This window comes from Sardina pilchardus, chromosome 1 (genome assembly GCF_963854185.1).
Source record: "Sardina pilchardus chromosome 1, fSarPil1.1, whole genome shotgun sequence".
NCBI classification, from domain to species: domain Eukaryota; kingdom Metazoa; phylum Chordata; class Actinopteri; order Clupeiformes; family Clupeidae; genus Sardina; species Sardina pilchardus.
This window is the reverse complement of record NC_084994.1, coordinates 13,670,198-13,697,697: the sequence shown is the minus strand read 5'-3', so window position 1 is coordinate 13,697,697 and position 27,500 is coordinate 13,670,198. Positions and strand designations below refer to the sequence as shown.

General features: G+C 40.6%; 4 protein-coding genes across 11 annotated transcripts in view; all 4 read right to left on the bottom strand.

Annotated features, from left to right (window-relative positions):
- LOC134082766 (NACHT, LRR and PYD domains-containing protein 6-like) overlaps positions 1-4,624 on the bottom strand; it is a 5,325-nt gene extending 701 nt beyond the window's left edge. The window contains exons 1-6 of one of the 3 annotated variants that reach the window (XM_062538733.1): positions 4,511-4,624; positions 3,313-3,581; positions 2,970-2,998; positions 2,828-2,863; positions 1,141-2,289; positions 390-543 (exon numbers count right to left, since the gene is read on the bottom strand). In XM_062538733.1, the coding sequence (XP_062394717.1) occupies positions 390-543; positions 1,141-2,289; positions 2,828-2,863; positions 2,970-2,998; positions 3,313-3,572 (1,628 nt within the window). In that variant the 5' untranslated portion in view covers positions 3,573-3,581; positions 4,511-4,624. Of the gene's footprint in view, positions 1-389; positions 2,290-2,827; positions 2,864-2,969; positions 2,999-3,312; positions 3,582-4,510 lie in introns of all 3 variants that reach the window. The other 2 variants (XM_062538725.1, XM_062538742.1) reach the window with 2 other exon arrangements.
- An 865-nt stretch (positions 4,625-5,489) lies between these two features.
- On the bottom strand, positions 5,490-20,492 carry LOC134082718 (NACHT, LRR and PYD domains-containing protein 3-like). Its single transcript, XM_062538640.1, has 12 exons — positions 20,454-20,492; positions 20,048-20,189; positions 13,201-13,314; positions 12,660-12,773; positions 12,361-12,474; positions 12,038-12,246; positions 10,169-11,939; positions 9,827-9,997; positions 7,653-7,823; positions 7,155-7,331; positions 6,539-6,585; positions 5,490-6,319 (listed from the first exon to the last, which is right to left on the bottom strand). The coding sequence occupies exons 2-12, from the start codon at positions 20,176-20,178 to the stop codon at positions 5,781-5,783; spliced, it is 3,558 nt and encodes a 1,185-aa protein (XP_062394624.1). The 5' UTR covers positions 20,179-20,189; positions 20,454-20,492; the 3' UTR covers positions 5,490-5,780.
- Positions 20,493-24,882: 4,390 nt separating this feature from the next.
- LOC134076568 (stonustoxin subunit beta-like) overlaps positions 24,883-27,500 on the bottom strand; it is a 2,761-nt gene continuing 143 nt past the window's right edge. Inside the window, exons 2-4 of the mRNA XM_062531693.1 lie at positions 26,828-27,001; positions 26,348-26,394; positions 24,883-26,152 (exon numbers count right to left, since the gene is read on the bottom strand). Of these exons, the coding sequence (XP_062387677.1) occupies positions 25,614-26,152; positions 26,348-26,394; positions 26,828-27,001 (760 nt within the window). The 3' untranslated portion in view covers positions 24,883-25,613. The remainder of the gene's footprint in view (positions 26,153-26,347; positions 26,395-26,827; positions 27,002-27,500) is intronic.
- The window catches only part of LOC134082876 (protein NLRC3-like), a 5,893-nt gene continuing 5,254 nt past the window's right edge, over positions 26,862-27,500 (bottom strand). For all 6 annotated transcript variants that reach the window (XM_062538955.1, XM_062538939.1, XM_062538906.1 and 3 more), the window contains one exon: positions 26,862-27,001. The gene's annotated coding sequence lies outside the window, so the exon portion shown is untranslated. The remainder of the gene's footprint in view (positions 27,002-27,500) is intronic.

Sequence of the window (27,500 nt, the reverse complement as noted above, 5' to 3'; positions counted from 1 at the left end):
AGTAAGGCCAATATAACATGCCTCCAGTGAATTGGCCACCCACTTAAATTCAAAGGTCTGACATTTCTGCAAAATTCTCATCTTTCATGTCATTAAATATGTTAATAAACTAAAATTTGAGAATATCAGTGTGATAATTTTAGGTCTAAAGACATCTGTTTAGCTCATACAGTACATACTTGATTATTATGGTTCTCATGAGCTACTGTATAATTTGCATATACGGTATCTGTTTTTCTTCATAACTGATATTGATATTGTATTGACACAATTGTTATTGTTACTATTTTGATTAAGTAACTTTTTTAAAACTGTCTACTGTTCATCTTTACTATTGCATTGTTTTATTCTGTAAGAGACTATATGGCACAAGACTGCTTCTAACTCACCATGCCTTCCTGCAAACCCTCAGTACAATAAGCAGTCTGCAACGGCCCTCACTTGTTGTCTTGTACTTTGTCAGGTCAAACTCATCCAGTGTTTCCTCTGACACTAGAAGCATGTAGGCCAGTCTTGAGCATTGGGCTGGTGAGAGCTCTTCTCCTGAATTTATATATTGTTGAATCTCATCAAAAAGGGAATTATCCTTCATCTCCAACAAACAGAGTAACAGATTCATACATCTTTCCGTGGTTTGTATGTCTACACTTAAAAGTATTTTGTCCTCATTAAGAAGGCCTTTGATATACTGGGCTGTTTCCTTGAGGCTGTCTGAGCTGCTCTCCATGTGTGTCAGAAGGCCTTGTAGGAGTTTCTGATTGGACTCCAATGATATGCCCAAGAGGAAGCGAAGGAAAAGATCCAGATGTCCATCTTCCCTTTGCATGGATTTATCTACTGCAGTTCTAAAAAAATCTGCCATTGAAATCTGTGTAAACTTCCAGTTCCCCTTAAACAAATGAGTGATAATTCTCCATATTTTCGCGGAGAAAGATTCTAAATTTGGGCCTTGCATACCTGTGGTAGTGGTTTCTTGATCTCTCTGTGAGGGAAAATGCTTCAGCACATCTGTATGCTTATTCACAAAGCAGTGAAACACATAGAAAGCAGCAAGAAACTCCTGAATGCTCAGGTGCACAAAGCAAAACACTTTATGTTGGTCAACAACACATTCACTCCTGAAGAACTCAGAGCACATACCAGAGTACAAAGATGGGTCATCGACATCAATATCACTCTCCTTCAGGCTGTCTTCAGAAAACAAGATGTTACCCTTTTCCAGTTCTTTGTATGCTAGTTCAGATAATTTTAGGATTGCCTCTTTGTTGGACTCCAGACGTTTTTTATCATCTCGTTCAAAACCCTTGCCATATTTTTGTCCCTTCCTTTTTGTCTCCGTGAGCAGAAAACAGATATAAATCTCAGTTAGTGTTTGAGGTATGCAACTCAAGCTGGCGTGATTGATCATTTTTATGATGACAGTGGCTAAGATCCAGCAGAAGACGGGGATGTGGCAGATAATGTAGAGGCTCTTGGACCTTTTAATGTGGTCAATGGCTCTCTCAGCTTCAACCGGATTTTCCATCTTCTTCTTGAAGTACTCGTCCTTCTGTTGGTCATTGAAACCTTGAAGTTCTGTCCACTTATTTATGTATTTAGAAGGGATCCGTTTGACATCTGCTGGTCGGGAGGTTATCCAAATAAGCGCATTAGGCAGAAGATTGCCTTTGATGAGGTTGGTTATCAACACATCCACTGATGCAGTCTTCAGGGGATCATGCATGTCAATGCTCTGTTCTACATCCAAGGGGAGTTTGCTCTCATCCAGACCATCTAGTAAGAGTATAATCTTCCCCTTTCTGAACACGTGTGGATGTATGACCTTTTCATCCAGTTCAGGGTGAAAGTCGAGGAGGAGTTGGTGAAGAGAGTACTCGTCATTTTTTATCAAATTTAACTGACGCAGGGGAAGCGCAAGCATGAAATCAACATCCTGATTAGCCCTTCCTTCTGCCCAGTCTAGAATGAACTTCTGCACACATACAGTTTTTCCAATGCCTGCAATGCCTGTGGTCACCACAATTTTCTCATCTTCCATTAAGTACTTAAAGATGTCATTACAGTTGATTTTATCTTTGTCTCCCCTCTGAAAATTTGATTGTGTTTCAATCCTGCGAAACTCATGTTGAGCATTGACGCCTTCACTCTCTCCCTCTGTGATGTAGAGCTCAGTGTAGATCTTGCTCAGGGGTGTTTTGTTCTTTCCCTCTTCAGTACACTCATAAATGCTGCCAAACTTTTTGATCATCCACTTTTTGTGTTTTTCCTTGACTTCTTGTACAATTGGGTCTTTTGAGTGAAAAAGAAACAAAAACAAAAGAAACCAAATGTTTTATCAGAAACAATTAAAGAATTGAACATGAAGGCATATGTCTGGTTACCAGATAATTGGGTGAAGAGTGGGACTGTGCTGACCAAGTATGATCAGAATTTTCCTATCCAATAGTGCCTTGTGTCTAAGAAATTGCTTACTAGTCGTACTGTAGTTTTTTTTTTTTTTAATGCTAGGATTGTGTTACTAAATTGGGAAAAGTGTGTGAATCAATTAATTGTGTACAATTGTACAGTTATAAAATTACAAATAGAACGGAAATTCAAGAATTTGTTTTCAGTTTAGCACACTTGATAAATACAATAACTTAATGTTAATGGTCTCTACAATCACATTATTGTTTAGAATATCTCTTCCCTGCTCTAAAATACAATCAAGATATACAGTACATGATTTCCAAATTCAACAATTACATCCATTTGTATCAATTTAAGAAGAAAACTTGACCTGCATAAATCATAATCACATAAGTATTGAGTTATTATGTAATCTTACCATCTTCCTCTTCTGGATCTTGTACAGGTGCATTTGCTGATGCAAAAAAAAAAGAAAAGAAAAAAGAAACATAAGAAACCATCACTGCACGAAGCTAGATGTATTCACACATGAGGCACTGGTGTGTGTAGAAAAAACTCACCTTCTCTCTTTTGGGACTGTGCAGCAGCTCTGGAGAAATATGAAATTAATTATTTTTAAATGCATTACAATGTACAGTACACTTTCATTATTCATTTATCTTATTCAGTTAAATATTTATAAGAATACTTCTGACAAATATTTAGAACTTCTATAATGATTGATTTCAATTGGTGGCAGGGGCGTCACTAGGGTTGGGGGATTAGGATGATTTTAAGGGCCCAGCATTGACAGGGGGCACCCAAAGAGCACCTATATATCATTGAGGGGGGGGGGGGGTCTCAGAATTATTGCTATTTGAGAGAGAGAGAGAGAGAGAGTTGTGCACATTGTGTATCAGTTACCTCTTTAGTTTGTCTGCAAGGTCGTTGAGGTTCATCTTCCTCAGGATGGTCAGAGCCATCTTCACTGAGCCTTCCCCCTGATAGGTCTCCTTCATCTTGGAGGCAACATCTGTAGTGTCACTGTCCTCCAGCTTTCCTTTGGGGATGGGCTCAAACCCCTCCAGGGTCTTCTCGGACAGGTACGTCTTGAACCTCTTCAGATCTGCAGAGCCCAACTCATCCAGAGCTCTGAAGAGCAGGTCCAAAGAGTTCACAGCCATGATGTTCACCTGCCAGACAGGCAAATACAGACAGTTTGAGTGTTTGAGAGGTCTAGACATTTTGGCAAGGTGCCCTAAAGCTTGTCTTTGTTACTCCTCCTTTTGGCCTCTTGACATTTCTAGCTCGCTGGAGCAAGATGCTGATTAGATTGTGTCTATCTTAAATATTGTGAAGTCTAAGCATATTTATGCTTATATAATATGTATTTCTAATACAAAAACAATATTTTGTAATTGTATTTTATTGTTGAATACTTTGTGGTGCAAACATTTGTATTTTTAAAATACTGTAAAAAACTTGCTGTTATGTGAGAGGCCGTAAAAGCGCAAAATTATGTTATTCATTTGGCAGACGTACTTATCTAAAGCGACTTACATCAATATAATAACATTTAACATTTGTATTTTCAAAATACAAAAACACAGTATTTCATTTTGATACATAACATGGCTACTATGTTTAGGTATTTTATTTTTCAACACATTTTGTTGTATATTGCCCTGTCATGTTGTTATGTTGAAATTCTGGACTGTTTAGCCCCCTCCAACAAGCCAACCAACACAATATATCAAAAGCTAGCAGTGACCAAGGAAAACATTTCCAGACAACCTAACCAAGCCACAATGTGGAAATAATTTCTGTGTCAAGACACAGATCTGAAAGAATACAATACAATTTGGTAACGCTTCTTTGGCATCTACATGAGAGTGACATGACACTGTCATCAATCATCCTAGCCCTCACCATAAGCCCCTCCCACAAGCCAACAGCACAATATATCAAAGGCTAGCAGGGACCAAGGGAAACATTGACAGCGTATGTAAGGGAAACAATCTTCAGAATAGAGAACTAAAGCACTTGCATGTATCATTACAAGCAAACACTGGACAATAGAAATGGTGATCATACTCATATGCAATGAAATACTGTAACTTACTACAAGAGCCTACGTATGTTCCATATGTATTTTGCTTGTTAAACTGACATCCATTTCCTTAAAGCTCAGCCCCTCTCTGTGAAGAGAAAACCAGATGGACTTGTTTAGTCACATGACAAAAGGTGTGTCACTACCACCAGACCTTGTCATGAATGTTTAACTCTTTCCTCCCCACTCCTCTGCTTATATGGTGTGAAAATAATGGACATTTCCTCCCTTCTTTCTGGTATCCATTTGCTTAATTATTTCAGTGTGAAATTATAACTAATTATTATACCGGTATATGTTAATGTAGGCAATGTCACACATCACATACATAATGGAATTGTTTGAGAACATAGATTGGCTTATCTGTTTATTGGTTCATGTCAGCCTACTAGTATTCCTCTACACAAATACATTAAATTATAATGAATTTATCTAATCTAAATCAAATCCAGCAGATTACTCAGCAGGAATAAGGAGGGGTGTGACGTGATTGGCTGTTGAACTCACCTGTATCATCAGAATTGTGGAACTCTCCTTTAAGGCAGTTATAACATTCCATTGATTATGCAGCCTCGCTTTTATGAATGTGTCATGTAGTAATTTACCCACATGCCCCATAGGCTATGCTATTCAGTTGTATGTACACCTTCTAATCTTAACAATTATTAACAAATAATTATTTTCTACATGGGAATTATTCTAAAAGAGCTACATAGTGAGTGTGAGTAAAGTTAAGTAAAGTAAAGTATGTTAGTACAAGAACCTGGGTTTTCAAATTACTTTTTGAAGATATAAAGGGATGTCACTGCTGTCGAAAATAACCAACAGAGTGTTCCAGGATCAGAACGATCAGAGTGTACAGATGAGAACGATCTTGATTAACATACGTGTGCGGGCGGCAGTACTAAGCGGTGCTTATTAGATTTATTTTGGCTTTACTCATTTCAAATTCACAGACAGGAAGAAGAGGAAGGCAATGCACTGACTGCACATATTTTTTTTTTTTATTATTCATCTTCAAAAACAGCTTCTTACCGGTAAACAAAGGGTTAAAATATGACCTCCTTAAAATACAGAGGCATCTGCAGGGTTAATAAGAATCTGTAAAGTAAATGAAGAATCTTGACTTCAGAGGATCATCTGAGGACCCATAGAAACATAATTTCTGCTGCCTCTGCACCAGATACTCCTCAAAAGAAAACTTTAGTAATTCTAAGTATTCATTACCAGCGATAAAATCTCTACAAACAGTATTATATTAAAGAATAGGAGGTCAAGGCGGTCATGTATTCTGGCACAACAACACTGAGGAATTAAAATCCCAAACCCAAAATGCAGGATAAAGTGGCTCAGTGAATGCGGTGTGGAATGAGTACAGGTGGGTGAATGTGTCAGAGGAGACGCTGTAGAAGGACAGAGTGCCGGCTGGCCAGTCCAGGTACACTCCTACTCTCCTGGAGATGGAGGACGAGGTAGGTATTGCGATGCATTCTTTATTGTGCCAGGCAGAGTAACTGTCCGGAGCGCAGTCCAGACTCCAGGACGTGTCGTTATGTCCCAGCTGGCTATCAAAACTCCCCCCTGTTCTAGTAATGCTCTTATAGGCCAGAGCTATATGAGCCCCACCCCCACTCCACTCAGCCTCCCAGTAGCAGCGTCCGGACAGGCCCTCTCTACACAACACCTGAAACCAGTAGTAGAATCTCTCTGGGTGATCAGGATACGGCTGCTCCTCTACCACACGTGTCACCCTTCTGTTTCCCTCGGAGAAAGAGACATTTATGTTTGCAGTGTTTGGGTCCATTGTGAGCTCACAAGCATCTGCAGACAAGATGTGAGGAAAAAACATGGTGTATGTTTGGTATATGGGGAGTGACAATTGTTGACTGACACACAAACACCCACAGGCCCCAGCTTCCCCATAAATATATTCTTCACATAATAGCATTCTAATTGACGTCAGTTACTATGTGGCATGTTGAAGTAATCTCATTACTGAAATTTGAAAAAAAAACAAAAAAAAAACACCTGATGACTTACATTTCCGTACACCTGGTCTGAGTCTGATTTCTGCACAGTGATCCGTACTGAGAAAAGAAAACAAAAGAGAGAGACAAAGAGAGAGAGAGAGGTGAGATTCTACAAAGTAGTATGTGTCCGCATCAACAGTACAAGTAGCCTGCAGCTGACTCCAGACCAGTATTATTTGGGACCGTCATTAAAGGTGAACTATGCAAGTTTTATTTAGCTTAATTTGCCTTAACTAATCAGCTTCAGAGTCAGTGGAATGGTCTGGCATACGATTAAATTAAGGTCCGACATTAGATCTAATAGCATAACATTTTAAACGGGCAATTGATTTTTTTCCCCTATTTGTTTAACCACAAGCTCGGCGACCCACTCCAAAGAGTTTTTGGGTCCACGTTTGGCTCCTGATCCACAATACTGAACTAGACCATTCATGTTCTTTTGCTACCATGTCCATGTTACACAGTTTTCATCGCCGTTTAAAGAATATCTTCATTCCCATCACTTTCTACATGTTGGCTTCACTACCAAGTTTTCTTTACAAGAACAGGGATTTTTATGCTCTAAATTAAACAATTAAAACACAAATGCATAGCTGAATTCTGCTGGATTCTCACTCTGAACATACTTAAGTGTCTCCAGTTTGTAGTGAGGATCACCCAGTCTAGCAGACAACTGCTTCAGTTGTCTTGATTCCCCAGGATGGTTGAAGTTCAAATCCAGTTCTTTTAGATGGGAGGGGTTCGAAGTCAGAGCTGAAGCCAGGAATCCACAGCCTTCCTTTGAGATGAGACAACCACACAGCCTGACAGCCAAAAGGAGTAAGAGAGAAACAAAGAGGGAGAGTTTGTCAGGGAAATCTCTGATTGGCACAGGTTTACTCAACGTGTTCAAGCCTCGGTGTAAACACTTTCCCCGTATGTTATAAATAAATTCCAAAATGTATTTCACTGCAACTTCTGTGTCTGACTGCTTTATTCCAATCGGCTGACCCATTGTTCTTTCTTGTCAGGCGGCCACAAGTTAAAAAGAAAGATACATCCATTTTAGTAGTGATATTGAGAGGATGAGGATGAAAAAACAAACAAACAAACAAACAAAAAACAGGATAAAGTCCATCACGTACCTTAATATCTGCAGTTTACAGTCATGACAGGCCAGTCCCTCAGAGAGAAGCTGGACTCCAGAATCTCCAATGTCATTGTGACTCAGGTCCAGCTCCATGAGGGCATTTGCTGACTGTAGGACAATGGTCATAGTCTTGCAGGATTCATCAGTGAGTTCACAGTCACCAAGTCTATAACAAAATATATATATAAACTTTATTACAGGCTCAGGGCCCACATTGGACACATTACAATACACTCATCAACACAATAATAAATAAAAATAAAAAAAATAAAAAAAAATACACATACAATAAAAGGAAGCTAGTGAAGGCATTCATGCCAGTGTTCCCAGATAGTAGACATATATCTTACAGAGCTACGACTTGGATCAACCAATTGAGTGATGAGCTCATTTTTTGCACAATCAAGCCTGCTCATGAACCTGAAGGTAAGGTTTCTTAACAGTGCCATAAAAGTAGTTAGACCAAATTTGCAGAATAACCCACTTGCTCTAGTACTCCTTGGTTTCTTTAGGAGGATCCTAAGACAATCATTGTAAGCTACATTCAGTTTCAGTAGACTCTCCTTCTTGTATCTGATCCAGAGAGGAGCTGTATAAAGAGGGGAGCAGTAAGTTCTAAACAGGTTGACTTTGACATCAGTAGTGCAATGATGGAATTTTCTAACCAGCATATTGGCTTGGACATATAGCACTCTCCTCTGTCTGCTCATGTCAGCATCATCCTCTAGAGTATCAGTTAGGATGTGCCCCAGGTATTTTGTGGCATTAGCTACCCCCAGCTCTTCTCCAGATAGATAAAAGGGAGGGAACTTAATTTTCAGGTCATCCTTTGTTCTACAGACCATTATCACACTCTTTTTAGCATTATATTTAATATCAAAAGCCACCCCATAGTCTGAACAGATATTTACAGATATATATGAGAAATTAGACCATGGGAGAAGAATAAGAATTATGTCAAATAAATTTGTCATGAAATACTGTAGGCTTTCTACAAAGGCTATATGATATAAAATATATTCAAAAGCAAAAATGTTATGGTCTTGAAATTGTGTCCAATCACTGACAATACCTTCAACTAAAGTCACCTGCCTGTCTTGCCTCGATGGACACAACAATAAACAAACTCTAATGTCGTTCACTACAGGTTTCAGGAAAGAACATAGCACCATAATACCTGACAGTCCTGATTTCCTTTCCACCACTACATAAGAAAAATGCTCAATTGCGATTCTCACAATTCTCACAAAATTCTGATCTTTCCCCCCCCCCCCCCCCATCAATCTACACAAAATACTCCAATACTCCACAAAAATTAGGTGTTTGGAGAGTTTTGTGAGTTCATAAAAAAAATGAAAGACTAAAAAATGCCATTTACATAAGTGTTCAAACCCTTTGTTATGACACTTGCAATTGAGCTCTGGTGCATCCTACTTCTATCAATAGTCCTTGAGATGCTTCAACAACTTGATTACATCTTGATATCAGTCATAGTGATCATTGGGTTCTTGGTTACCTGTCTGACCAAGGCCTATCATCCTGGATGACTAAGTTTGTCTGAGCGGCCAGATCAAGGAAGACTGTTGACTGTTCCAAACTGTTCAATTTGAGAATAATGGAAGCTACAGTACCGTGCTCTTGGGCACTTTCAACGCTGCAGAATTTGTTTTTGTATCCCTCCCGATCTGTGTCTTCACACAACCCTGTCTCATAGGTCTACAGACAATTCTTTCGATCTTGTGGCTTGGTTTTCACTCTGGCATACACCATTAACTGTGAGACTTTATATAAAGAGATGTGTGCCCTCCTAATAATGGCCAGTGAATTAATTTAGGCACAGGTTCCAATCAAGTTGTAGAAGCATCTCAAGGACCACGGTCAGAAGTAGGATGCACCAGAGCTCAATTAGGGGTCTGAACACTTACTGTATGTCAATGGAATATTTCAGTGTTTTTTCATGGTGTGTTGTAGTATTTTGTGTAGATAGAGAAGAAAAAAAATAAGTGAATCAACTTTAAGATAAGTCTGAAACATAACAAAATGTTGAAAACTTCAAAGTGTCTGAATACTTTCCGTACCCACTGTAAATGTAATAATCTCTCAATTATTTCAATGCTCACAATTAGGGATCGGTTAATACAATAAGTGTGTATAATAAAATCCACAAACCTCAGGGTTTGTAGCTTACAGTGGGGACTAGCTAGTCCTGCAGAAAGAAGCTGAACTCCAGAATCACCAAGGGCATTGTAACTGAGATCCAGCTGTATGAGGGAGTTAGCAGACTGCAGACATCTCTTCACTGTTTCCCAGGACATCTTATTAAGTTTACAGCCATCAAGTCTGTTAGACAGCAAGGCAAGAGATGCACACATTTTACAAATACAAATTGCTGAAAAGCAATACCCTACTATGATGAAAATATTACATTTTACAGAATATGAAAATATACTGTAATATATACAACAATGTGTTGCAGTGATACATTAACATTAAGGTTAAACAGAAGCTCACTTTGCAATTCGGAAGCACCTCACAGCTGGGAGCAGTCTTCTGTGTCCCTCATCTGATGTGTTGTATTTCTTCAGGTCAAACTCATCCTGCACCTCCTCAGACATTAGAATCATGTGGGCCAGTGCAGAACAGTGAGCAGGAGACAATTTATTGTCACAGCCTTTCGGTGATTTCAGGTACTGCTGAATTTCTTCATGCATTGAATGATCATTCACTTCAGATAAGCACTGCAAAAGACTGATGCATCTTTCAGGAGAGAGATTCTCCTTGTTCAGCTGCTTAATGTGCTGGCAGATTTGCTTGATGCTCTCTGAGCTGTCGTGTGTATGGTTCAGAAGACCTTCCAATAGCCTCTGATTTTTCTCCACTGAGATGCCCATGAGGAAGCGAAGGAAAAGGTCCAAGTGTCCGGTCGTGCTGTCCAGAACTTTGGTTACTGCCAACTTCAGTGAATCTTCCAAGCAGAAAAATGATCCGATAATCTCCATCTGATTGCTGTAGGAAACAAAGACGTGAAGTGCTGCCAGAAACTCCTGGATGCTCAGATGCACAAAGCAGTAGACCTTCTTCTGGTGAAACACAGATTCTTCTTTAAAGATCTCAGTGCACATGCCAGAGTACACTGAAGCTTCATTGACATCAATGCCACACATTCGTAAGTCTTCTTCGTAAAACATCACATTGCTTTTTTCTAAATGCCTGAAAGCCAGTTCTGCCATCTTCAGTATGATTTCTTTCTGTGATTCCAGGAATTGTTCTTTATTTCTCTCTACTCCACTTTGGTACTTCTGATCCTTCCTGGTGGCCTGGATAAGCAGGAATTGTATGAACATCTCAGTCAGGGTTTTGGGGATTTCCTGGGTATTGTCCTGTTCCAGCATCTGCTGAAGTACAGTGGCTGCAATCCAACAGAAGACTGGAATATGGCACATGATGTGGAGACTCCTGGATGCCCTAATGTGTGAGATGATGCTGTTGGCCTTACTCTCATCTCTGATTCTCTTCCTGAAGTACTCTTCCTTCTGTGGGTCATTAAATCCTCTTACTTCTGTTACCTGGTCAATATACTTAGCAGGAATCTGACCGGCTGCTGCTGGTCGTGAGGTTATCCAGATGAGTGCAGAGGGAAGCAGAGTTCCCTGAATGAGGCTCGTCATCAGAACATCCAAAGATGTTATTTTATTTACATCGGACACCAACATGTCCGACTGGAAATTTAGTGATATTCGACTCTCATCCAAACCATCCAAGATGAACACAACCTGCCAGTCTTTGTATCCTTCACTATTATTCGGTGCCTTCAGCTCAGGGTGAAAGTGAAGCAGGAGCCTATTGAGACTATAATCATTACCTCTGACCAAATTCAGCTCACGGAAAGACAATGGAAATATGAAGTGTACACTCTGATTGGCAACACCTTTTGTCCAGTCAAGGATAAACTTCTGCACCGAGACTGTTTTTCCAATGCCAGCAACACCTTTGGTCATCACAGTTCTAATGTGCTTCTCTTGTCCAGGTAAGGGCTTGAAGATGTCATTGCAGTTGATTGTTGTGTCCTCTGAGGTTTGTATTCGACATGCCAATTCCACCTGCCAAACTTCATGTTCCTTATTCACCCCTTCACTCTCACCCTCTGTGATGTATAGCTCTGTGTAGATCTCATTGAGGGGAGTTTGAATCCCCGGCTTGTTAATACCTTCAGATATGTTCTCAAACCTCATCTTCAGACTGCTTTTATGGTCATCTATATCTTTGCTCAGGACATCATTGTCTGTGTCAATAACAGAGATGATCAATAAAAAATGAAATAAGTATCATATTAACATGCACGTGTTGAGCACCAAGACCATACAGACGTTCATCACTTGCCTCCACTGACATTACGCTGAAGTGAGTGGCACTTGTATCTCTTTCCACACTGGGGACAGGCTTGGGCTCCTGGTAGTCCAGGCTGCTCCCAGTAGCTGCTGATGCACTGCCTGCAGAAACTGTGTCCACAGGTGGTGATGACTGGGTCCCTCAATACCTGCTCACACACTCCACACCTGGACTGATCCTGGGTCAGATCAGCCTTTACTCTGCAGGTACATCAAACAAAGAACACTCGGACTAATGCACTAGACAATTTGCACTAGACACTTTACTGAGGAGCAAGTGTTATGGGGGTGCATGCATGTGTATACCAAACTCACGTTAGTCCTGATGGGACAGGTCCACTGCTGAAGGTAGGATGTTTATCCATGGATCTATCACTCTTCATGGACACACCGCTGGGCACTGGAGATGGAGGTCTGTGTGTCTGTGGTCTGAAAAACATTCATGACAAAAGATTTAATTTGTGACCTTCCCTGAAAATTTCATCAAAATCCACTTTTTGAGTTATCTTGATAACAAACAAACAAACAGACAAACAAACAAACAAACCCCGATGAAAAAAAAACTCCTTGGCGGAGGTAACAATACTATTCAATTTCGAGTTGTCTAAACTCACGTTAGTCCTGATGGCACAGGTCCACTGCTGAAGGTAGGATGTTTATCCATGGATCTATCACTCTTCATGGACACACCACTGGGCACTGGAGATGGAGGTCTGTGTTTCTGTGGTCTGAAAAATGTAACCATTGCATATAAGTGTGTGTGTGAGTGTGTGTGTGTGTGTGTGTGTGTGTGTGTGTGTGTGTGTGTGTGTGTTCTAGATTCTATTCAATTTTACAGGTTACCTGACATAAATCACTGTCACATCGTCAGCCAGGTTTCTAGGCCTGAAGTGTACTGTATGTCAGTGTGTGTGTGTGTGTGTGTGTGTGTGTGCATTTGTGTATTGCTGTGTCTCTCTCCATTTCTGACAGACAGACAGACACACACACACACCCCTAATATTCCTAAAATATGTCGCTGTTCTCTATAACACATACTGTATACGGCAGATAGAGTCCTTCATTTAGGCAATGTTCAACCTTTACTTTGTCATGAATGAGAAGCTATGAGCATTTGTGTGTTTGTGTGCATGCCATACATCTGTCTAAACTCACGTTAGTCCTGATGGGACAGGTCCACTGCTGAAGGTAGGATGTTTATCCATGGATCTATCACTCTTCATGGACACACCGCTGGGCACTGGAGATGGAGGTCTGTGTGTCTGTGGTCTGAAAAAACGTAACCATTGCATATAACAGATCTTCAGAGGCTTTGTTAACATTAGCCTACTACAAGAGCAGGGTTGTCTACTTCTTGCAGAGCAAGTCAGGGATAATCAACGACGCACCGTGCGTTTTATAGGAAAATAATGCACATTCGAAGTGGTAATAAGGTCCCGACGCCGCAAGCGGAGGGGCCTTTACACTTCGATAAGTGAGATCCAAATTTATTTTTCAAACATGTGAGGTCTGCTGTTCAGTCCCTGATGGAATTTATTGTCTCTTCATTGCTTTTTCTGAGACTATTTCCTCTTATCTCAATAAGAAAAAAAACACTAGAGCCTATGTTGAGTAAAAATTTGTCTTCTGACCATGCAGGATCATCCAGACTATTGTGGTGAATTTACTGCATACTATTCCTATTTATGCACCAGCCTGCAAAATTTGAGCCACCTACATATTTTAGTTCTTGAGCAATGGGCTTGTGAACTTTGACAAAAAAAAGAGGCAGAACAAATTTGACACCCCCCTCCCCCGTAAAACTGTCGGTTACTTGAAAAGTATTGATCTTAGCACAAAAAAACATTTTACAGAGTGTCTCCCGGGTAACATAGGTACACATGGTATTTTTTCAGATTTTTTTGAGACGCAAGTGCGTGCGCTCTGGTTGAAATGACGTTGAATTACCCATAGGCGAATTAATATTCAAGTGTGATAAGCCCCAAAAAAGGAGCTTCTTCAAAGCTGTGCGTATTATCGAAAAATAATGCACGTTCCAAACAGCGCATCACAATAGGACATTTGACCAAGCAGTGGTATAAGCTAATGTTAATTACCCACTGTAGCTTGCTCAATACCAGACACAATGCAAAACATAAAAGCATTTTCACATATATAACAGTCACAAGCCCTGAACTTGTAAATAGCTTTCCATCGGAATAATGCTTGTCTCACACAAGTGCTCCGGATTTTTTTTTTGTTCTTCATTATTTTGTATGAAACCGCTGCACCTCCAAGGCACTATCTACTTGCCAGCGTAACAGATTTTTGTTCAATTCAATTTTCCATTTGGACAAGATAATCTACAGTATGAAAACAATGCCATGTAGACACAAAACTGAAATCGGTAAGAATATGTGGACGGGGCCTCAATCTCTCTGTCTCTCTCTGTCTCTCTCTCTCTGCACACTCTGATGACTCTCAAGGCCTATTGTTTGTTTTGTTCTGCCAGCCTGTGTTCGTACATACTGTAGATACATTTCCATCCAGCCGAGGCAAAATACTAGGGTTGGGTATCGATCGAGAATCGACTGGAACCGGGACTAGCCTTCCGATTCTCCCGGAATCGTTGCAGAATTTAATTTTCGGTTCCTAGTTTCGGTTCCTGGCCCGCCGACCGGAAGAAGAAGCGTCCGCCGGAAGTGTTTACATTTAACCGCGAGCTTATAAATCAAATCAGAGCTTCTGGTCAAACATGGATGTGCGTCGGCGGTCCAAAGTGTGGCTTCACTTTACAAAACAAAACGGAACCTCTGCTAGATGCACAATTTGTGATAAGATTGTTTCGTGCTCAGGAGGGTGCACGTCAAACATGATAAAGCACCTCCGAGGTCATCAAATAGAAATAAATGTGTGCCCCGTATTTGATGTGCTGCGCCGAACGTCCTCCACTGCCTCTTCCTCTGGCTCCCTCACCGGCTCTGACCCCCAGCCAGCCACCGCAGAGACTGCACTGCAGTCCGATTCCGGTAAGTAAAACTATACATATCGACACCTTTTGTCGCCCTACGTGTATGTGTCACTTAATATTAATTTCTATCCACCGTATTTCGGAAATCTGTCCGGTTTTCATCTCCTGTTCATTCTGTTAAAAATGTATAGGTTCGTGCATTCTCAGTATGCTAACAACATGCTTCAACTTAGATTTCTTTCGAAATGTTGACAATTCTGCCCTCAGCACGGATATACTATATATATAACCGATATAATACAAATGTTTACAATGCGGATTCGTAAAGAAACGCAAGCCCCACGCTAAATTAGCTATGTACTGCGGTAAGAACTAGCCTACTGACTACTGAGAAATGTAAGGTTCATGTATCAAATGTTATTTTCAGATATTAAAATGTCGAATGAAAGGGGTGATGTTGGTGTCGTCACGATACTATAAATAATATGTCTCGCGCTAACATTGAGACAACTAAATTAGCCCACGTATTTTTTTCACAGATCATTTACGACCTGAGCTTTGCTGGAGATAGCAAGGCTGATGAATCAACGACTACGGTGACTAGTCCGTTCAGCATAGCGGCAAAGGGAAAGCTGTCCGTTCAACAGAAGGAGGAGTGCCACCGGAAGGTTCTTGATTCTTGTTTTTATCAGAACTGCCCCGACATTCACTCATACTTGATGTGAGAACACGCTGGAACTCTCTCTACCTAATGCTGGAGAGATTCACAGAGCAGTACCCTGCAATTCAAGCAGCCAGCTTGGATCAACGACTGAGAAAAAATATGGATAGGGACAGGTAGAGATAGATAGATAAGCGTAGACAAGAAATACCAGTACACACAAAATACAAATTCAAAGAACAGTATTAGAGTAAATGTGAATGTGCTAATGTAGGGAGTGCAAATGTTAGGTGTTTTCAGAATAAAAGAGAATATTTCTAACTCCAATCTATGTGTCCTTAATTCTTTTTCATACAGACTTGCTCGGCTAACTGATGAGGATTTTAGGAAAGCTGAAGACTTCATCAACCTGATGAAGGTGCTCTACACCTCAACACTCTGCGTTTCCTCCGAAAAGAGTCCCACATCCGGACAGATTCTGCCTATCCTCAAAAAGCTTGAGGCACACCTGTCTGTACAAGATGGAGACACAGTCTTTGTGTCAAACCTTAAAAAACAGGTTTGGTCAAACCTGTCCAAGCGCTACCAGGTAAGTGACTGTGGCTGGTCACCTGGAAAGAAACTGTTGTAGAATAGAAATATCCTGTGGCTTGTTAAAACATTTAAAGAACATGTGTTTTGCAGAATGATGAAATCAGGAACTTTCTCCAAGTGGCCACTGCGTTGGATCCACGCTTTAAACATAAAGTGGATGATGACACCATCTGGGACCAGATCCAGAGAAAGCTGATTGGAGAGGTGAAATGTCATTCATGCACAACTGTCCTTTTCAGTTTGTACAATCTAAGATCTAAATGCTAATTATGTACTTTGTAGTCAACAGAGGAAGACTGTGGCGATGATGGGGACACCATGCTGTCTGAGAATGAGGATGAACAGGAGAGTGTAAGTGTGCAATAGTTGAGTTTTCAATTGAAATAATGATCATGCCTTTAATGGAGGTTTTCCTTTTTTTTGTTGATGATACTGATGAACCTTTTGTTTTGTTTTTTAGCAACAGCCTCCCTGCAAACTGCCCAGGAAGACTCCACTGGAGGAGCTGTTCGCTGAGGAAGAGGCACACAACATAGTGGTACAGCAGAGCTCCATGTCCATCAAGAAACGAGTGGAGAGAGAGCTGCAAATATACCAGGAAGTTCCCCCGGTCCCCATGTCTGGGGATCCTGCTGCATGGTGGTGGAACCATCAAAAGACTTATCCTTTGCTGGCAGATCTAGCTTTCTCCTATTTGTGTGTTCAAGCCTCCTCTACACCAAGCGAGCGTGTGTTTTCAACGGCTGGAGATACAATCTGTCCTGAACGGGCGCGCATCCTGCCTGAGAAGGCAGACATGGGGTCATTCCACGCCAAATCAACCAGAGCCCACGCACTTGCGTCTCAAAAAAATCTGAAAAAAATACCATGTGTGCCTATGTTACCCAGGAGACACTCTGTAAAATGTTTTTGTGCTAAGATCAATACTTTTCAAGTAACAGCCAGTTTTACAGGGGGAGGGGGGTGTCAAATTTGTTCTGCCTCTTTTTTTTGTCAAAGTTCACAAGCTCATTGCTCAAGAACTAGAATCCGTAGGAGGCTCAAATTTTGCAGGCTGGTGCATAAATAGGAATAGTGTGCAGTAAAATCACCACGAGTAGTCTGGATGATCCTGCATGGTCATAGCAGTCCCTCAAAGTTGATCAACATTTTATTGGAGTTTTTGGCTGTGTTCTGTTTAGGCCTTCAGAAGGCACATTTTTACTCAGCATAGACTCTTGGGGTTTTTTTCTTATTGAGATAAGTAGAAACACTCTCCGAAAAAGCAATGACGAGAAAAGAAAATCCATCAACGACTGAACAGCAGACCTCACAAGTTTGAAAAATAAATTTGGATCTCATATTCAGAGCACCCTAACACCTTGTGGGAATATACAAAGATTTTTTTTATATTTTTTTCTATAATCTGCATTACCTCTTCTTTTTAAAAACACCAATTTGACTCGTCTTATGCAAATCTTTCTTTTTCATTTCCCACCCTGAACAAGGGCAAAATGCACCATAGAGATCTATTGAGAGATTTGTTTTGTATAGAGTAACCACTAGGTGCCACTAAAATCACTGAATCACTGAAATTGCCGGGTGGGGGCAAAACATATTGATCTCAATGGTGCATTTTGTCCATGTTTAGGGTGGAAAATTAAAAAGAAAGATTCGCATAAGACAAGTCAAATTGGTGTTTTTAAAAAGAAGAGGTAATGCAGATTAACGAAAAAAATATTTAAAAAATCTTTGTATATTCCCACAAGGTGTTAGGGTGCTCTGAATATGAGATCCAAAATTATTTTTCAAACTTGTGAGGTCTACTGTTCAGTCCCTGATGGATTTTCTTTTCTCTTCATTGCTTTTTCGGAGAGTGTTTCTACTGATCTCAATAAGAGAAAAAAAATCAAGAGCCTATGTTGAGTAAAAATATGTCTTCTGTAAGCCTAAACAGAGCCCAGCCAAGAACTCCAATAAAATTTTGATCAACTTTGAGGGACTGCTATGACCATGCAGGATCATCCAGACTACTCGTGGTGATTTTACTGCACACTATTCCTATTTATGCACCAGCCTGCAAAATTTGAGCCTCCTACGGATTCTAGTTCTTGAGCAATGAGCTTGTGAACTTTGACAAAAAAAAGAGGCAGAACAAATTTGACACCCCCCTCCCCCTGTAAAACTGGCTGTTACTTGAAAAGTATTGATCTTAGCACAAAAACATTTTACAGAGTGTCTCCTGGGTAACATAGGCACATATGGTATTTTTTTAAGATTTTTTTTAGACGCAAGTGCGTGGGCTCTGGTTGATTTGGCGTGGAATGACCCCATGATCATTTTCTTGAACAAGAACTGTCTTTAATTTTATACTGTAACCTCCTGCTGCTAATCTGTACTGGGTTTTGTTTATTGGCTATTCTGCTCCAGATTAGCCCATCAGTGGAGGCATGTTAACATGTTTCATGAGTTAAAAATAAAGTTAAAGTGTACCTCTGTGAAATGTATTCATTGTTTATAATATTATTATATTCAAGTTCATATATTTGATATTTGTATTGTAGTTTAAAACAACCCTCTGAGAAATTCATAGAAAAGTTCATAAAAAGTTGATAGAATTAAAAGTTAAACTGATTAAGGTCAAACAATTTCATTCATTAAGACCGTTGGATAGCTGGCTCATTTAAAATATCCTTAATTTTTTTTACCCTGCCTCTTAAAAGAATCGGAATCGAGAATCGTTAGGAACCGGAATCGAATCAAGGAACCGGAATCGGAATCGTTCAAATTCAAACGATACCCAACCCTACAAAATACCATAAGATACTGTATGTTACCTAGCCACTTGTCTGCACACTTGATCGCCTAATATTTGTAAAACGTATGTTAACATTCTCTCTCTCTCACACACACACACACACACACACACAAACACACAAGCACATACTGTATGCTATAATGACCTACAAAGCCTTCAGATGGATAGATAGATAGATATTTCTTATTTATATTTATCCCCAAGGAGAAATTGCTGTGTGCCATGTCTACTGTATGTGGACGTAGGGTTTTGCCTATAAGCATAAGATATAAGATTCATAGACAATTTAGACTACTTTCACCCTTATTGTAACATACCATCAATATTTATATTAAATAAAACTTTTACATTAAATCCCCTCCCCTCTACCTCTCTCTCTCACACACACACACACACACTGCGCACACACACACACACACACACACACACACACACACAAACCTGTCTGGCTCACAAGATATTTAGTTTTTTTTCTTCCTCCCTGTACTCCGTGTTTGCATGTAGACATGTTTCCGTCCGTCCATGCAGTCGTGACAAAAGACCATAAGGCCTATGCTTATGCTATATGCACATATGACTGAAAGGAGAGATCTAACTCTAGATATATGACACATGCTGCAACTGGTTTGTTTAGATACACGATATGCAATTCAACATTCTTTGAGCGCCATGCTATGTATAGGCATAACAATGCCCTTTCAAACCTGTTTTTCAAACTCCCAAACTCACTGAACTAAATGGACTCAAAGTTCACTTGAAGAGCAAGGACATATTTTCACTTGCAACTTTACTTGCAACTTTACTTGTTTTATATAAAGGTGTTTTTATTTCACACGACACTGTTACATGGTAGGAGTCCTAAGGGGTGAAAATAAGCAATAAGCCCCGAGAGGCCGTAGTTTAGTACAGCTAAGGGGCGTTGTTAGGCACAACGCGAAGCTCTCTGTAATCCTATGTTCAGGGAGAAGGCTGCCGCGGGGCAGCAAAAGGGTTCACTTACCTGGTCTGTGTTGACATGTTGTCCGTGTGTGCAGGCTCCTCCATGTCCTTGTCCGTGTCAGTCTCCACACATCTGTAAACTCCAGACTCTGGCCTCAGGGCCTCCTCTGCCTCTTCATTCATTTTTGACATTTTCGCTCGGCCTGTGCAGAAAAAAACAGCAACATACACTATATTGCAGTTTCCTTTACTCAGTCATTTACACCGAGTCGTCAATAATCGTCTTGCAATCAGAAACCTACAGCATAGCAATGGAAGGCTAGATCATCAGTCAACAAGTAAAAATCCCACAATGCTTTCTACACTAAACTTGAAAGAAAAATGCTAGATACACGAAATAGATAATTTATAAATATAAGAAGTTTTCCCAAACATCAGGTACAGCGATTGTATTCGAAATAATTTACCGTGTGTTTTGACGTTCGCCTGTTTTCCATTTCCTGAAGGCTCACACACTTACTTTGAAGAGAACTGGTTTCATGACAGAGTTTGGGGCGTGCCGATCACACAAACACTCAAAATGACAGATAGGCCTACTGTCATACATGTTTAACCGTTTCCTCCCCACTCACCTCTCTCACGTTTCCCTAATTATAGTATCAAGGCACACATTAATGAAGATAAAATTGATAATGGAATCTAGGCAGTACCGCCGCTACCCCACGCGCATCACACACTGTGCGCAGGGCAGCGATGCGCAGATGGAATGTCAACGTATGTTGATCCATTAAATTTGGAATGCATCTTGTGCGCGCACGAGATCGAGGGAGGGTGAGAGAGATGTTCAGCTGCCTTTATTGAACCTTTTAAACTTTTTCGGAAAACCACGAAGGCAACACAGACATAGCTAGAGGAGATTTTGGAGTTATCCGGTTCCCTTGACCATTTTAAACTTCGCGTCATGTCCTTTGTATATCTCCCTTCAAGTTCCGTTTCATTTATTATGTAGAACTAGCTGACGATACATGTATCATTTCCCAACACATGTTTATGTCACGCAGCCTATTTGCAGTCACATGGCCGTATCTACCACAGAGAACTCCGATATTTCCTTCTTTAAGATTCGTTTCATGTATTAAGTAGCCTAAAAAATGCAGAAGTGGTGACACGCAGAGTCCTAGACTACTTCTAACATGTCAAAACAAATAAAAAGATTATGGTTAGGCTAAATACGATAAAGATTCAATAGGTCCAACCTTACCTGAACTGGAAATTCAGTGGAGATCATGTTCGAATAATTCATTTGGTGAAGTCAGTTCCTATTGGCCTATGTTTTTGTTCTTGAATTGTGTGCAGTTCACATCATCTAGGCCAAGAGCCTCTTTGGTAATGCTATTCTTTACATGTTCATTTGTGCTTCTTGATTATAATTATCTTTGTCCAAACGTCATTGCCTCACAGTCGGGTCACTCCACCTCACATGTGATGGCAGTGGTGGCTGCTGCCAGCAGGGGGCACTGATTTTCATTTTTCACCTTATCATAGGTGCCTTACGGCGCAGTCACACGCTTGCGTCCGCCAATGTTCGTCCGTTGTTTTCCCATTCACTTTACATTGGCTGGACTTCATTTCATGCCGCACTGAATTGTGGGTCCGATGCGTTGCCTGAGATACGTTGCCTCCGCTAAAAAGTTGAGAAATGTTCAACGTTTGACGGATAGCGCAAGCGCCAGCCAATGAAATTCCGTGTATGCAAATTTTTGAACACTGACAAACCAATCAGTTCGCGTTTATGGAAATGTGACAAAATGAGGCATACGTTGGCGGACGCAAGCGTCTGACTCCACCGTTAGCCTAGAAATCTAGATGCACCCTTGCAGCAGGTAAACATATTTTTGCCTAGCGGGATGGTCTAGGGTCGCACCGTTGAGGCCAAGCCTACGTTCGACTCCAGGCCATCCAATCAGAACGCTCTATCTGTGTATGGAGGCCTTGAGCTCGCCTTAGCTCACCTTCGACTTCCGATATTGCCGCCAAGGGGCTGCATCCTCGTTCAACGAGTTGGGCGTGAGACCGTATTGCACAACCATAGAGAAAAACGAAAGATGGATGAGGCTAACGTAGCGCGCTTGTTTGAATCGGCTTTGGAAGAGTTAGACTTGGGCTTTTCTTTGAAGGTTGAGCAGAAAGAAGCACTCAAGTCATTTGTTTTAAAGAAGGATGTATTTGCCGTTTTGCCGACCAGCTACGATTGGTCACAATTCACAAATGCTGGCCTATTACGTGCAGAGGCAGTTTGAAAGACAACTGTTCATCCCATCCACAGGCTTCAGCTCTGTGAATGGTCCGACCCAGAGCGGTAGATAAAACAGAGTGGCGACACTCCCATAGACCTCCATAGGAAAAAATGGCAGCGCTTTTTCCAGGCTATTTCCTCGTTCTGGGGCTTTTGGAACTGTTTACAGCCAATCTCTTGGTCAGTAGTCAATGAGTCAATTGATTACACCTTCCAGCATCGGAAGCACATCCCACCCTCCTGCGATTCAGCCATTCAGCACAGGTTTTTTTGGAACTTTTGATCGTGGCGGCAACATCAAAGAGTGTCGCAACTCTCTCTTTCTATGGCTCTGGTCCGACCACTATACATTTCTGTATAGTTTGTTTGGCTTGCCAGGCTATAGGTGCCTCTCATTTTGGTATTTTATACACCCTCCTTTCCTTCCTCGATCCTCTACCTCACAGCCAGTAGGGGGGACTGATTTTCTTTTTACCTTTTACCTAATTTCACCTAACCATGTGTACTGTAGCACTGTCTTTAGGGAGAGAGCAAGGCTACGCCTGAATAGAGTACACGGGTGCTCTGATAAGGTCAAGGTCAAGGTCAAGGTCAAGGTGAGCTTTATTATCCCACAAGGGGAAATCCATGTGGTCATTGCACAAGAACGTAATCTCTAACCAGTAAATACAAAACATAACATATGAGGAAACATAATGCAGAATGATAATACAGAATATGACGATTAAATAAAATATGACTAAGATTATTAAATAGCTAATGATTTAAATGAAATGTTTTTAACAAGGAATTAAGACCTGATATCCACTTAGAGTGTCAGTGTTGGAAGAGGATTAGAGTGTGATGTGATTAATAATTGTAATAAATAATATTTTTAAATAAGAAAAAACTTTATCCTAAACATATTTGCCCAATTCATATAAATAAACAAACACTTGATTTGTTTTAATTTAGCATGAAAGAGTAAGACAATGGACATAAACAACTGAGGAAGAAAATAAAGTAAAAGCAATGAATAGCCATACACAGTCCACTTTAACCGAAACTCAGCTGCAAAAAAACATACTCTTCCCATAGTGCTACAGTATATTACCGTTTCAGTATATTAGGCATTACATTAGAGTATTCATTCATCATAATCATTTGATATATTTATGGTATATTCTGAAGTTTCAGTATATTATTCTGCAGAATGTTTCAAGGCCGTTATTTCAGCCAATAACCTTTGGAAATAATTATCACAGTGTCAATTATCACAGAGACAAACTAAGAAACTAATATGTCCACGTCAAAATCATGATAAAGAGGTGAATATATTTTATCACTCGGAGGTCCGGGGGCATTACATTAGAGTATTCATTCATCATATTTATATTTTCACATTTTTGTCACAACGTCTTACAGACTTGCTGGCTGCAAACTCACAGATACAGTAAGTCAAGTGAACTTTTTACCTCAAGATTTAGCTTTTTTTCCCACTGCTAATTGCAGACATTACGGTTGGTTCTTTATTTCCTGTAAATTTAACACTTGGAGGTGCCTTTCAGACACTAGGAGGCAGTCTGCTACCATGCCATGTGAGCATAACAGTCAAACATGACATTACGGTTGGTTCTTTATTTCCTGATAGTTTAAGAGTGCCATGTGAGAATAAGAGTCAAACATGACTGAATTGTGGTGTCCTACTTGTGAACTGTGCACCATGCACTTCACTTGTATTAAGTCTGCGGTTTAGTGGAATCCCTGTGTTCTATTCAAGTCTCGCATGCAAGCATTCCTTGAAATGCGCCACTAACTGGCAGAATACCGATGCGCTGTTTGCAGTTGTTGCTATTAAAGGGATTTCACTCCCATTGTTTGAAAGAATGTTCCACCCAAAACAAACCCATGACTGATTAAAAAACAGAAGAACCCCCTTTTTTGACCGATGCGTGTGTGATAACAAAACCACCCCCAGGTTCCTTAAAATGTGCCACTGACTGGCAGAATGTGCTGTTTGAAGTTGCACTGCTTGCTACTGTATTAAAGGGGTTTCACTCCCATTGTTTGAATATGACTGATTAAAAAACAAGCTTTTCGAACAATGCGCCTAAGCTTTTTGCCACTTGAGATGGTGCACCACTCACTGCACTATAGGGTGGGGTGTGATAATTTATAAAAGGGACACATTTACAAGCTACTCACTGCATTCATCTTAACAATAAAAATACTTTTTCATTCTTCTGGTAAAGTGTGTTGCCTTCAGGACAGCACTTTCACTGATACTTAATAGCATCCTTATACCCCTCTGGCTACTTCTTTTAGGGCTATGAGGAAATATACGACAATCCTTTTCCAAGGTGTAAGAGTCTAGTTATTCTATGGGCCTTTTAAAAATGTGTGAGATATTCCTGGTGACAAGGTTAGCAGATTCTAGCATTTCCGATTGGTTCAGATTGATATTGATACTTCATCTGAGCATGACTTCCTCTCATGTCTCATGCGCTCCTTCAGAGAACATGTTATTTTCATAATCGTATGTCTGACACTGATAGGTAGACAGAAAGATTGAAGATTTCATCAAAAGTTTGTGAAAATGACGGTCAACAAATCCTTTATTAGATGTATTTATTAGAGTTTAATAAACAAAAATAAGGTCATTAACATTAATAAGGAAGTGAGATACAACCTTTGCCATAAAGCTGCCCAATTTGGTAGAATACAGCACTCAATACTTAAGGTTTTATACACTCTACTACAATACATGGCCTAGACAACTCATGCATGTCCATGCCCAGTGGAAACCCATCTAACCCAAGTAAAGCCCATGTGAGCCCATGCCCAGTTGAAACTTCAATTTCAATTACACATTACACATGTCTCATGGCGCTTTTCAGAGTGATAAGCAAACAGAGAGAGCCAATGAGTAAATAATAAACTCCACATGGAAACCCATCAAACCCAAGTGAAGCCCACTCTGTGCCCATGCCCAAATGAAGCCCATCTAACCCAAGTAAAGCCCATGTGGGCTCAAACCTAGACAGGGTGCCTATATGTTCCTATGTTCCCCGGTCCCAAACAATGTGGGGAACATAGGACCCGAGGAACATAGGCACCCTGTTTGGGACCAGAGTTTGGGCCCAGAGTTGTAGTAGAGTTATTTTCAAAAAAAAAGTTGCTATGTTTCCCGCTTTTCCCGAAAAGTGTCCTATGTTCCCTGGTATGCATTGCGACCAGGCAACATAGGACCCTTTTGGGTAAAACCGGACCTGGGGAACATAGGGATGACCCCCACCTGGACGTGTTGGCACACTTAGCTGTGTGACTCTGGTGTCCCTGTGGTATGCGGAGGTCATGTGATCTGGCACAGGGACACAGGGGAGTTATGTTCCCAAACCCAAAACCCAGGATAGAGGGGCTCAGTGAATGTGGTGTAGAACGTGTGCAGGTGGGTGAGTGTGCCAGACGAGATGCTGTAGAAAGACAGAATGCCGGCCATCCAGTCCAGGTACACCCCTACTCTGCTGGAGCTGGAGGAGAGGGCAGGTATGGCAGTGAGCTCTTTGTTGTGCCAGGCAGAGTAGCCTTCGGGAGAGCAGTACAAAGTCCAAGACTTGTCATTATATCCGAAGCGGCTGTCCTCACCACATCCTTTCCTCTCAATGTTTTTATAGGCCACAACTATATGAGTAGATCCGTGACTCCACTTAGCCTCCCAGTAGCAGCGTCCTGATAGACCCTCTTTACACAAAACCTGGTACCACCTCTCAAATCTGTCTGGGTGCTCAGGATACGGCTGCTCCTCACTCACACTTGTCACCTTCCTGTTCCCTCCAGAGAAAGAGAGGTTTCTGTGTGCTGTGTTTGGGTCCAGTGTGAGCTCACAAGGATCTGCAGATAAGAGGAGAGAACATGCATGTCAGACTACGGGGTATGCATTGTTAAAGTGAAGATCTGATTAACTTCCCATCACCGACTTGCTCTTTTGTTTAACAGGTTTCTGTTTGTGATCTTTTGTTCAGTTCTTTTGAAACAGAGTGGAAAAAACAAACAACAAAAACAATGCAGTGAAACCTGAGGACTTACATTTCTGCACACCTGGTCTGAGTCTGATTTCTGCACAGTTGTCCGTACTGAGAAAAACAGAGAGAGAGAGAATTTCAGAATTTTATATTACTTCTGGGCTCTTCTCAGGTTCCATTGGTGTCCTTCACTACTGGATCCTAATACAGGGATAACTTGGGTCTCCAGGCTGGCGTTTCTACATTTGAACTTTTCCACCAAACTGGTCATTGGAAACTCCCTATTCCCTTTTTTCTAAAACAATAAACAATGTGGCACTTCAAGCTATTTCCTAATTGCCATATTCACAATTCTATGAGGGGTTAAAATGAAGGGGTTTTGTTTCGTAATGTAAGAAGCATCCAAATGTGTGGCAAAAGCTCAAACTGAAAGGACCGTAATCAAGAGTCTCATTCATGATACTCATAGCCGAAGCTCAATTTCCTTCAGTGATTTGTACATAGCCAGCTTTCAATGTTATCAGTTTAAAATTCAAATACATACTTTAGTGTCTCCAGTTTACAGACAGGATCCCCCAGTTTAGCAAATAATAGCTTCAGTCCAGATTCTCCAAGATGATTGTAGCTCAGATCCAGCTCTTTTAGATGAGAGGGGTTTGACGTCAGAGCTGAAGCCAGACATTTACAGCCTTCTTTTGAGATAAGACTACCAGACAGCCTGAGAACAATGAAATGAAAAAAAAAACACATCACTCAAAGCATGACAGTCACATTCAAGCACACTAGAGATGTATAGAGGATGAGGTTAAAAACAACTAGTACAACCAGCTACTGTGTTTGCATAACTGTTGAGGACTGAATTAATACAAATCAATGCTATTTGTTTTGAAACCATACACAAAACATATGTGTGTAAATGTGTAAAAATGTAAAAACAAATCCTTCACTGGCAGAGCTGAGGATGCAATGGATACTAGGGTGATACAGTAATATCTAATAAACGATTTAAAATGCAAATATACTGTAATTTCCCAACTATTAGCTGCAGCTTATACATCGATTTTGCAAAAAATCTTCCACTATGAGGTTGATACACTGGAACAGTTACAGTAATATGGTATTAATATCGTTTTGTGCCTTTATCTTGCAACACTGCCCTGCGGCTTATACACAACACAGCTTATAGGGGAAATTACTGTAAGTGAATAAATAAATGG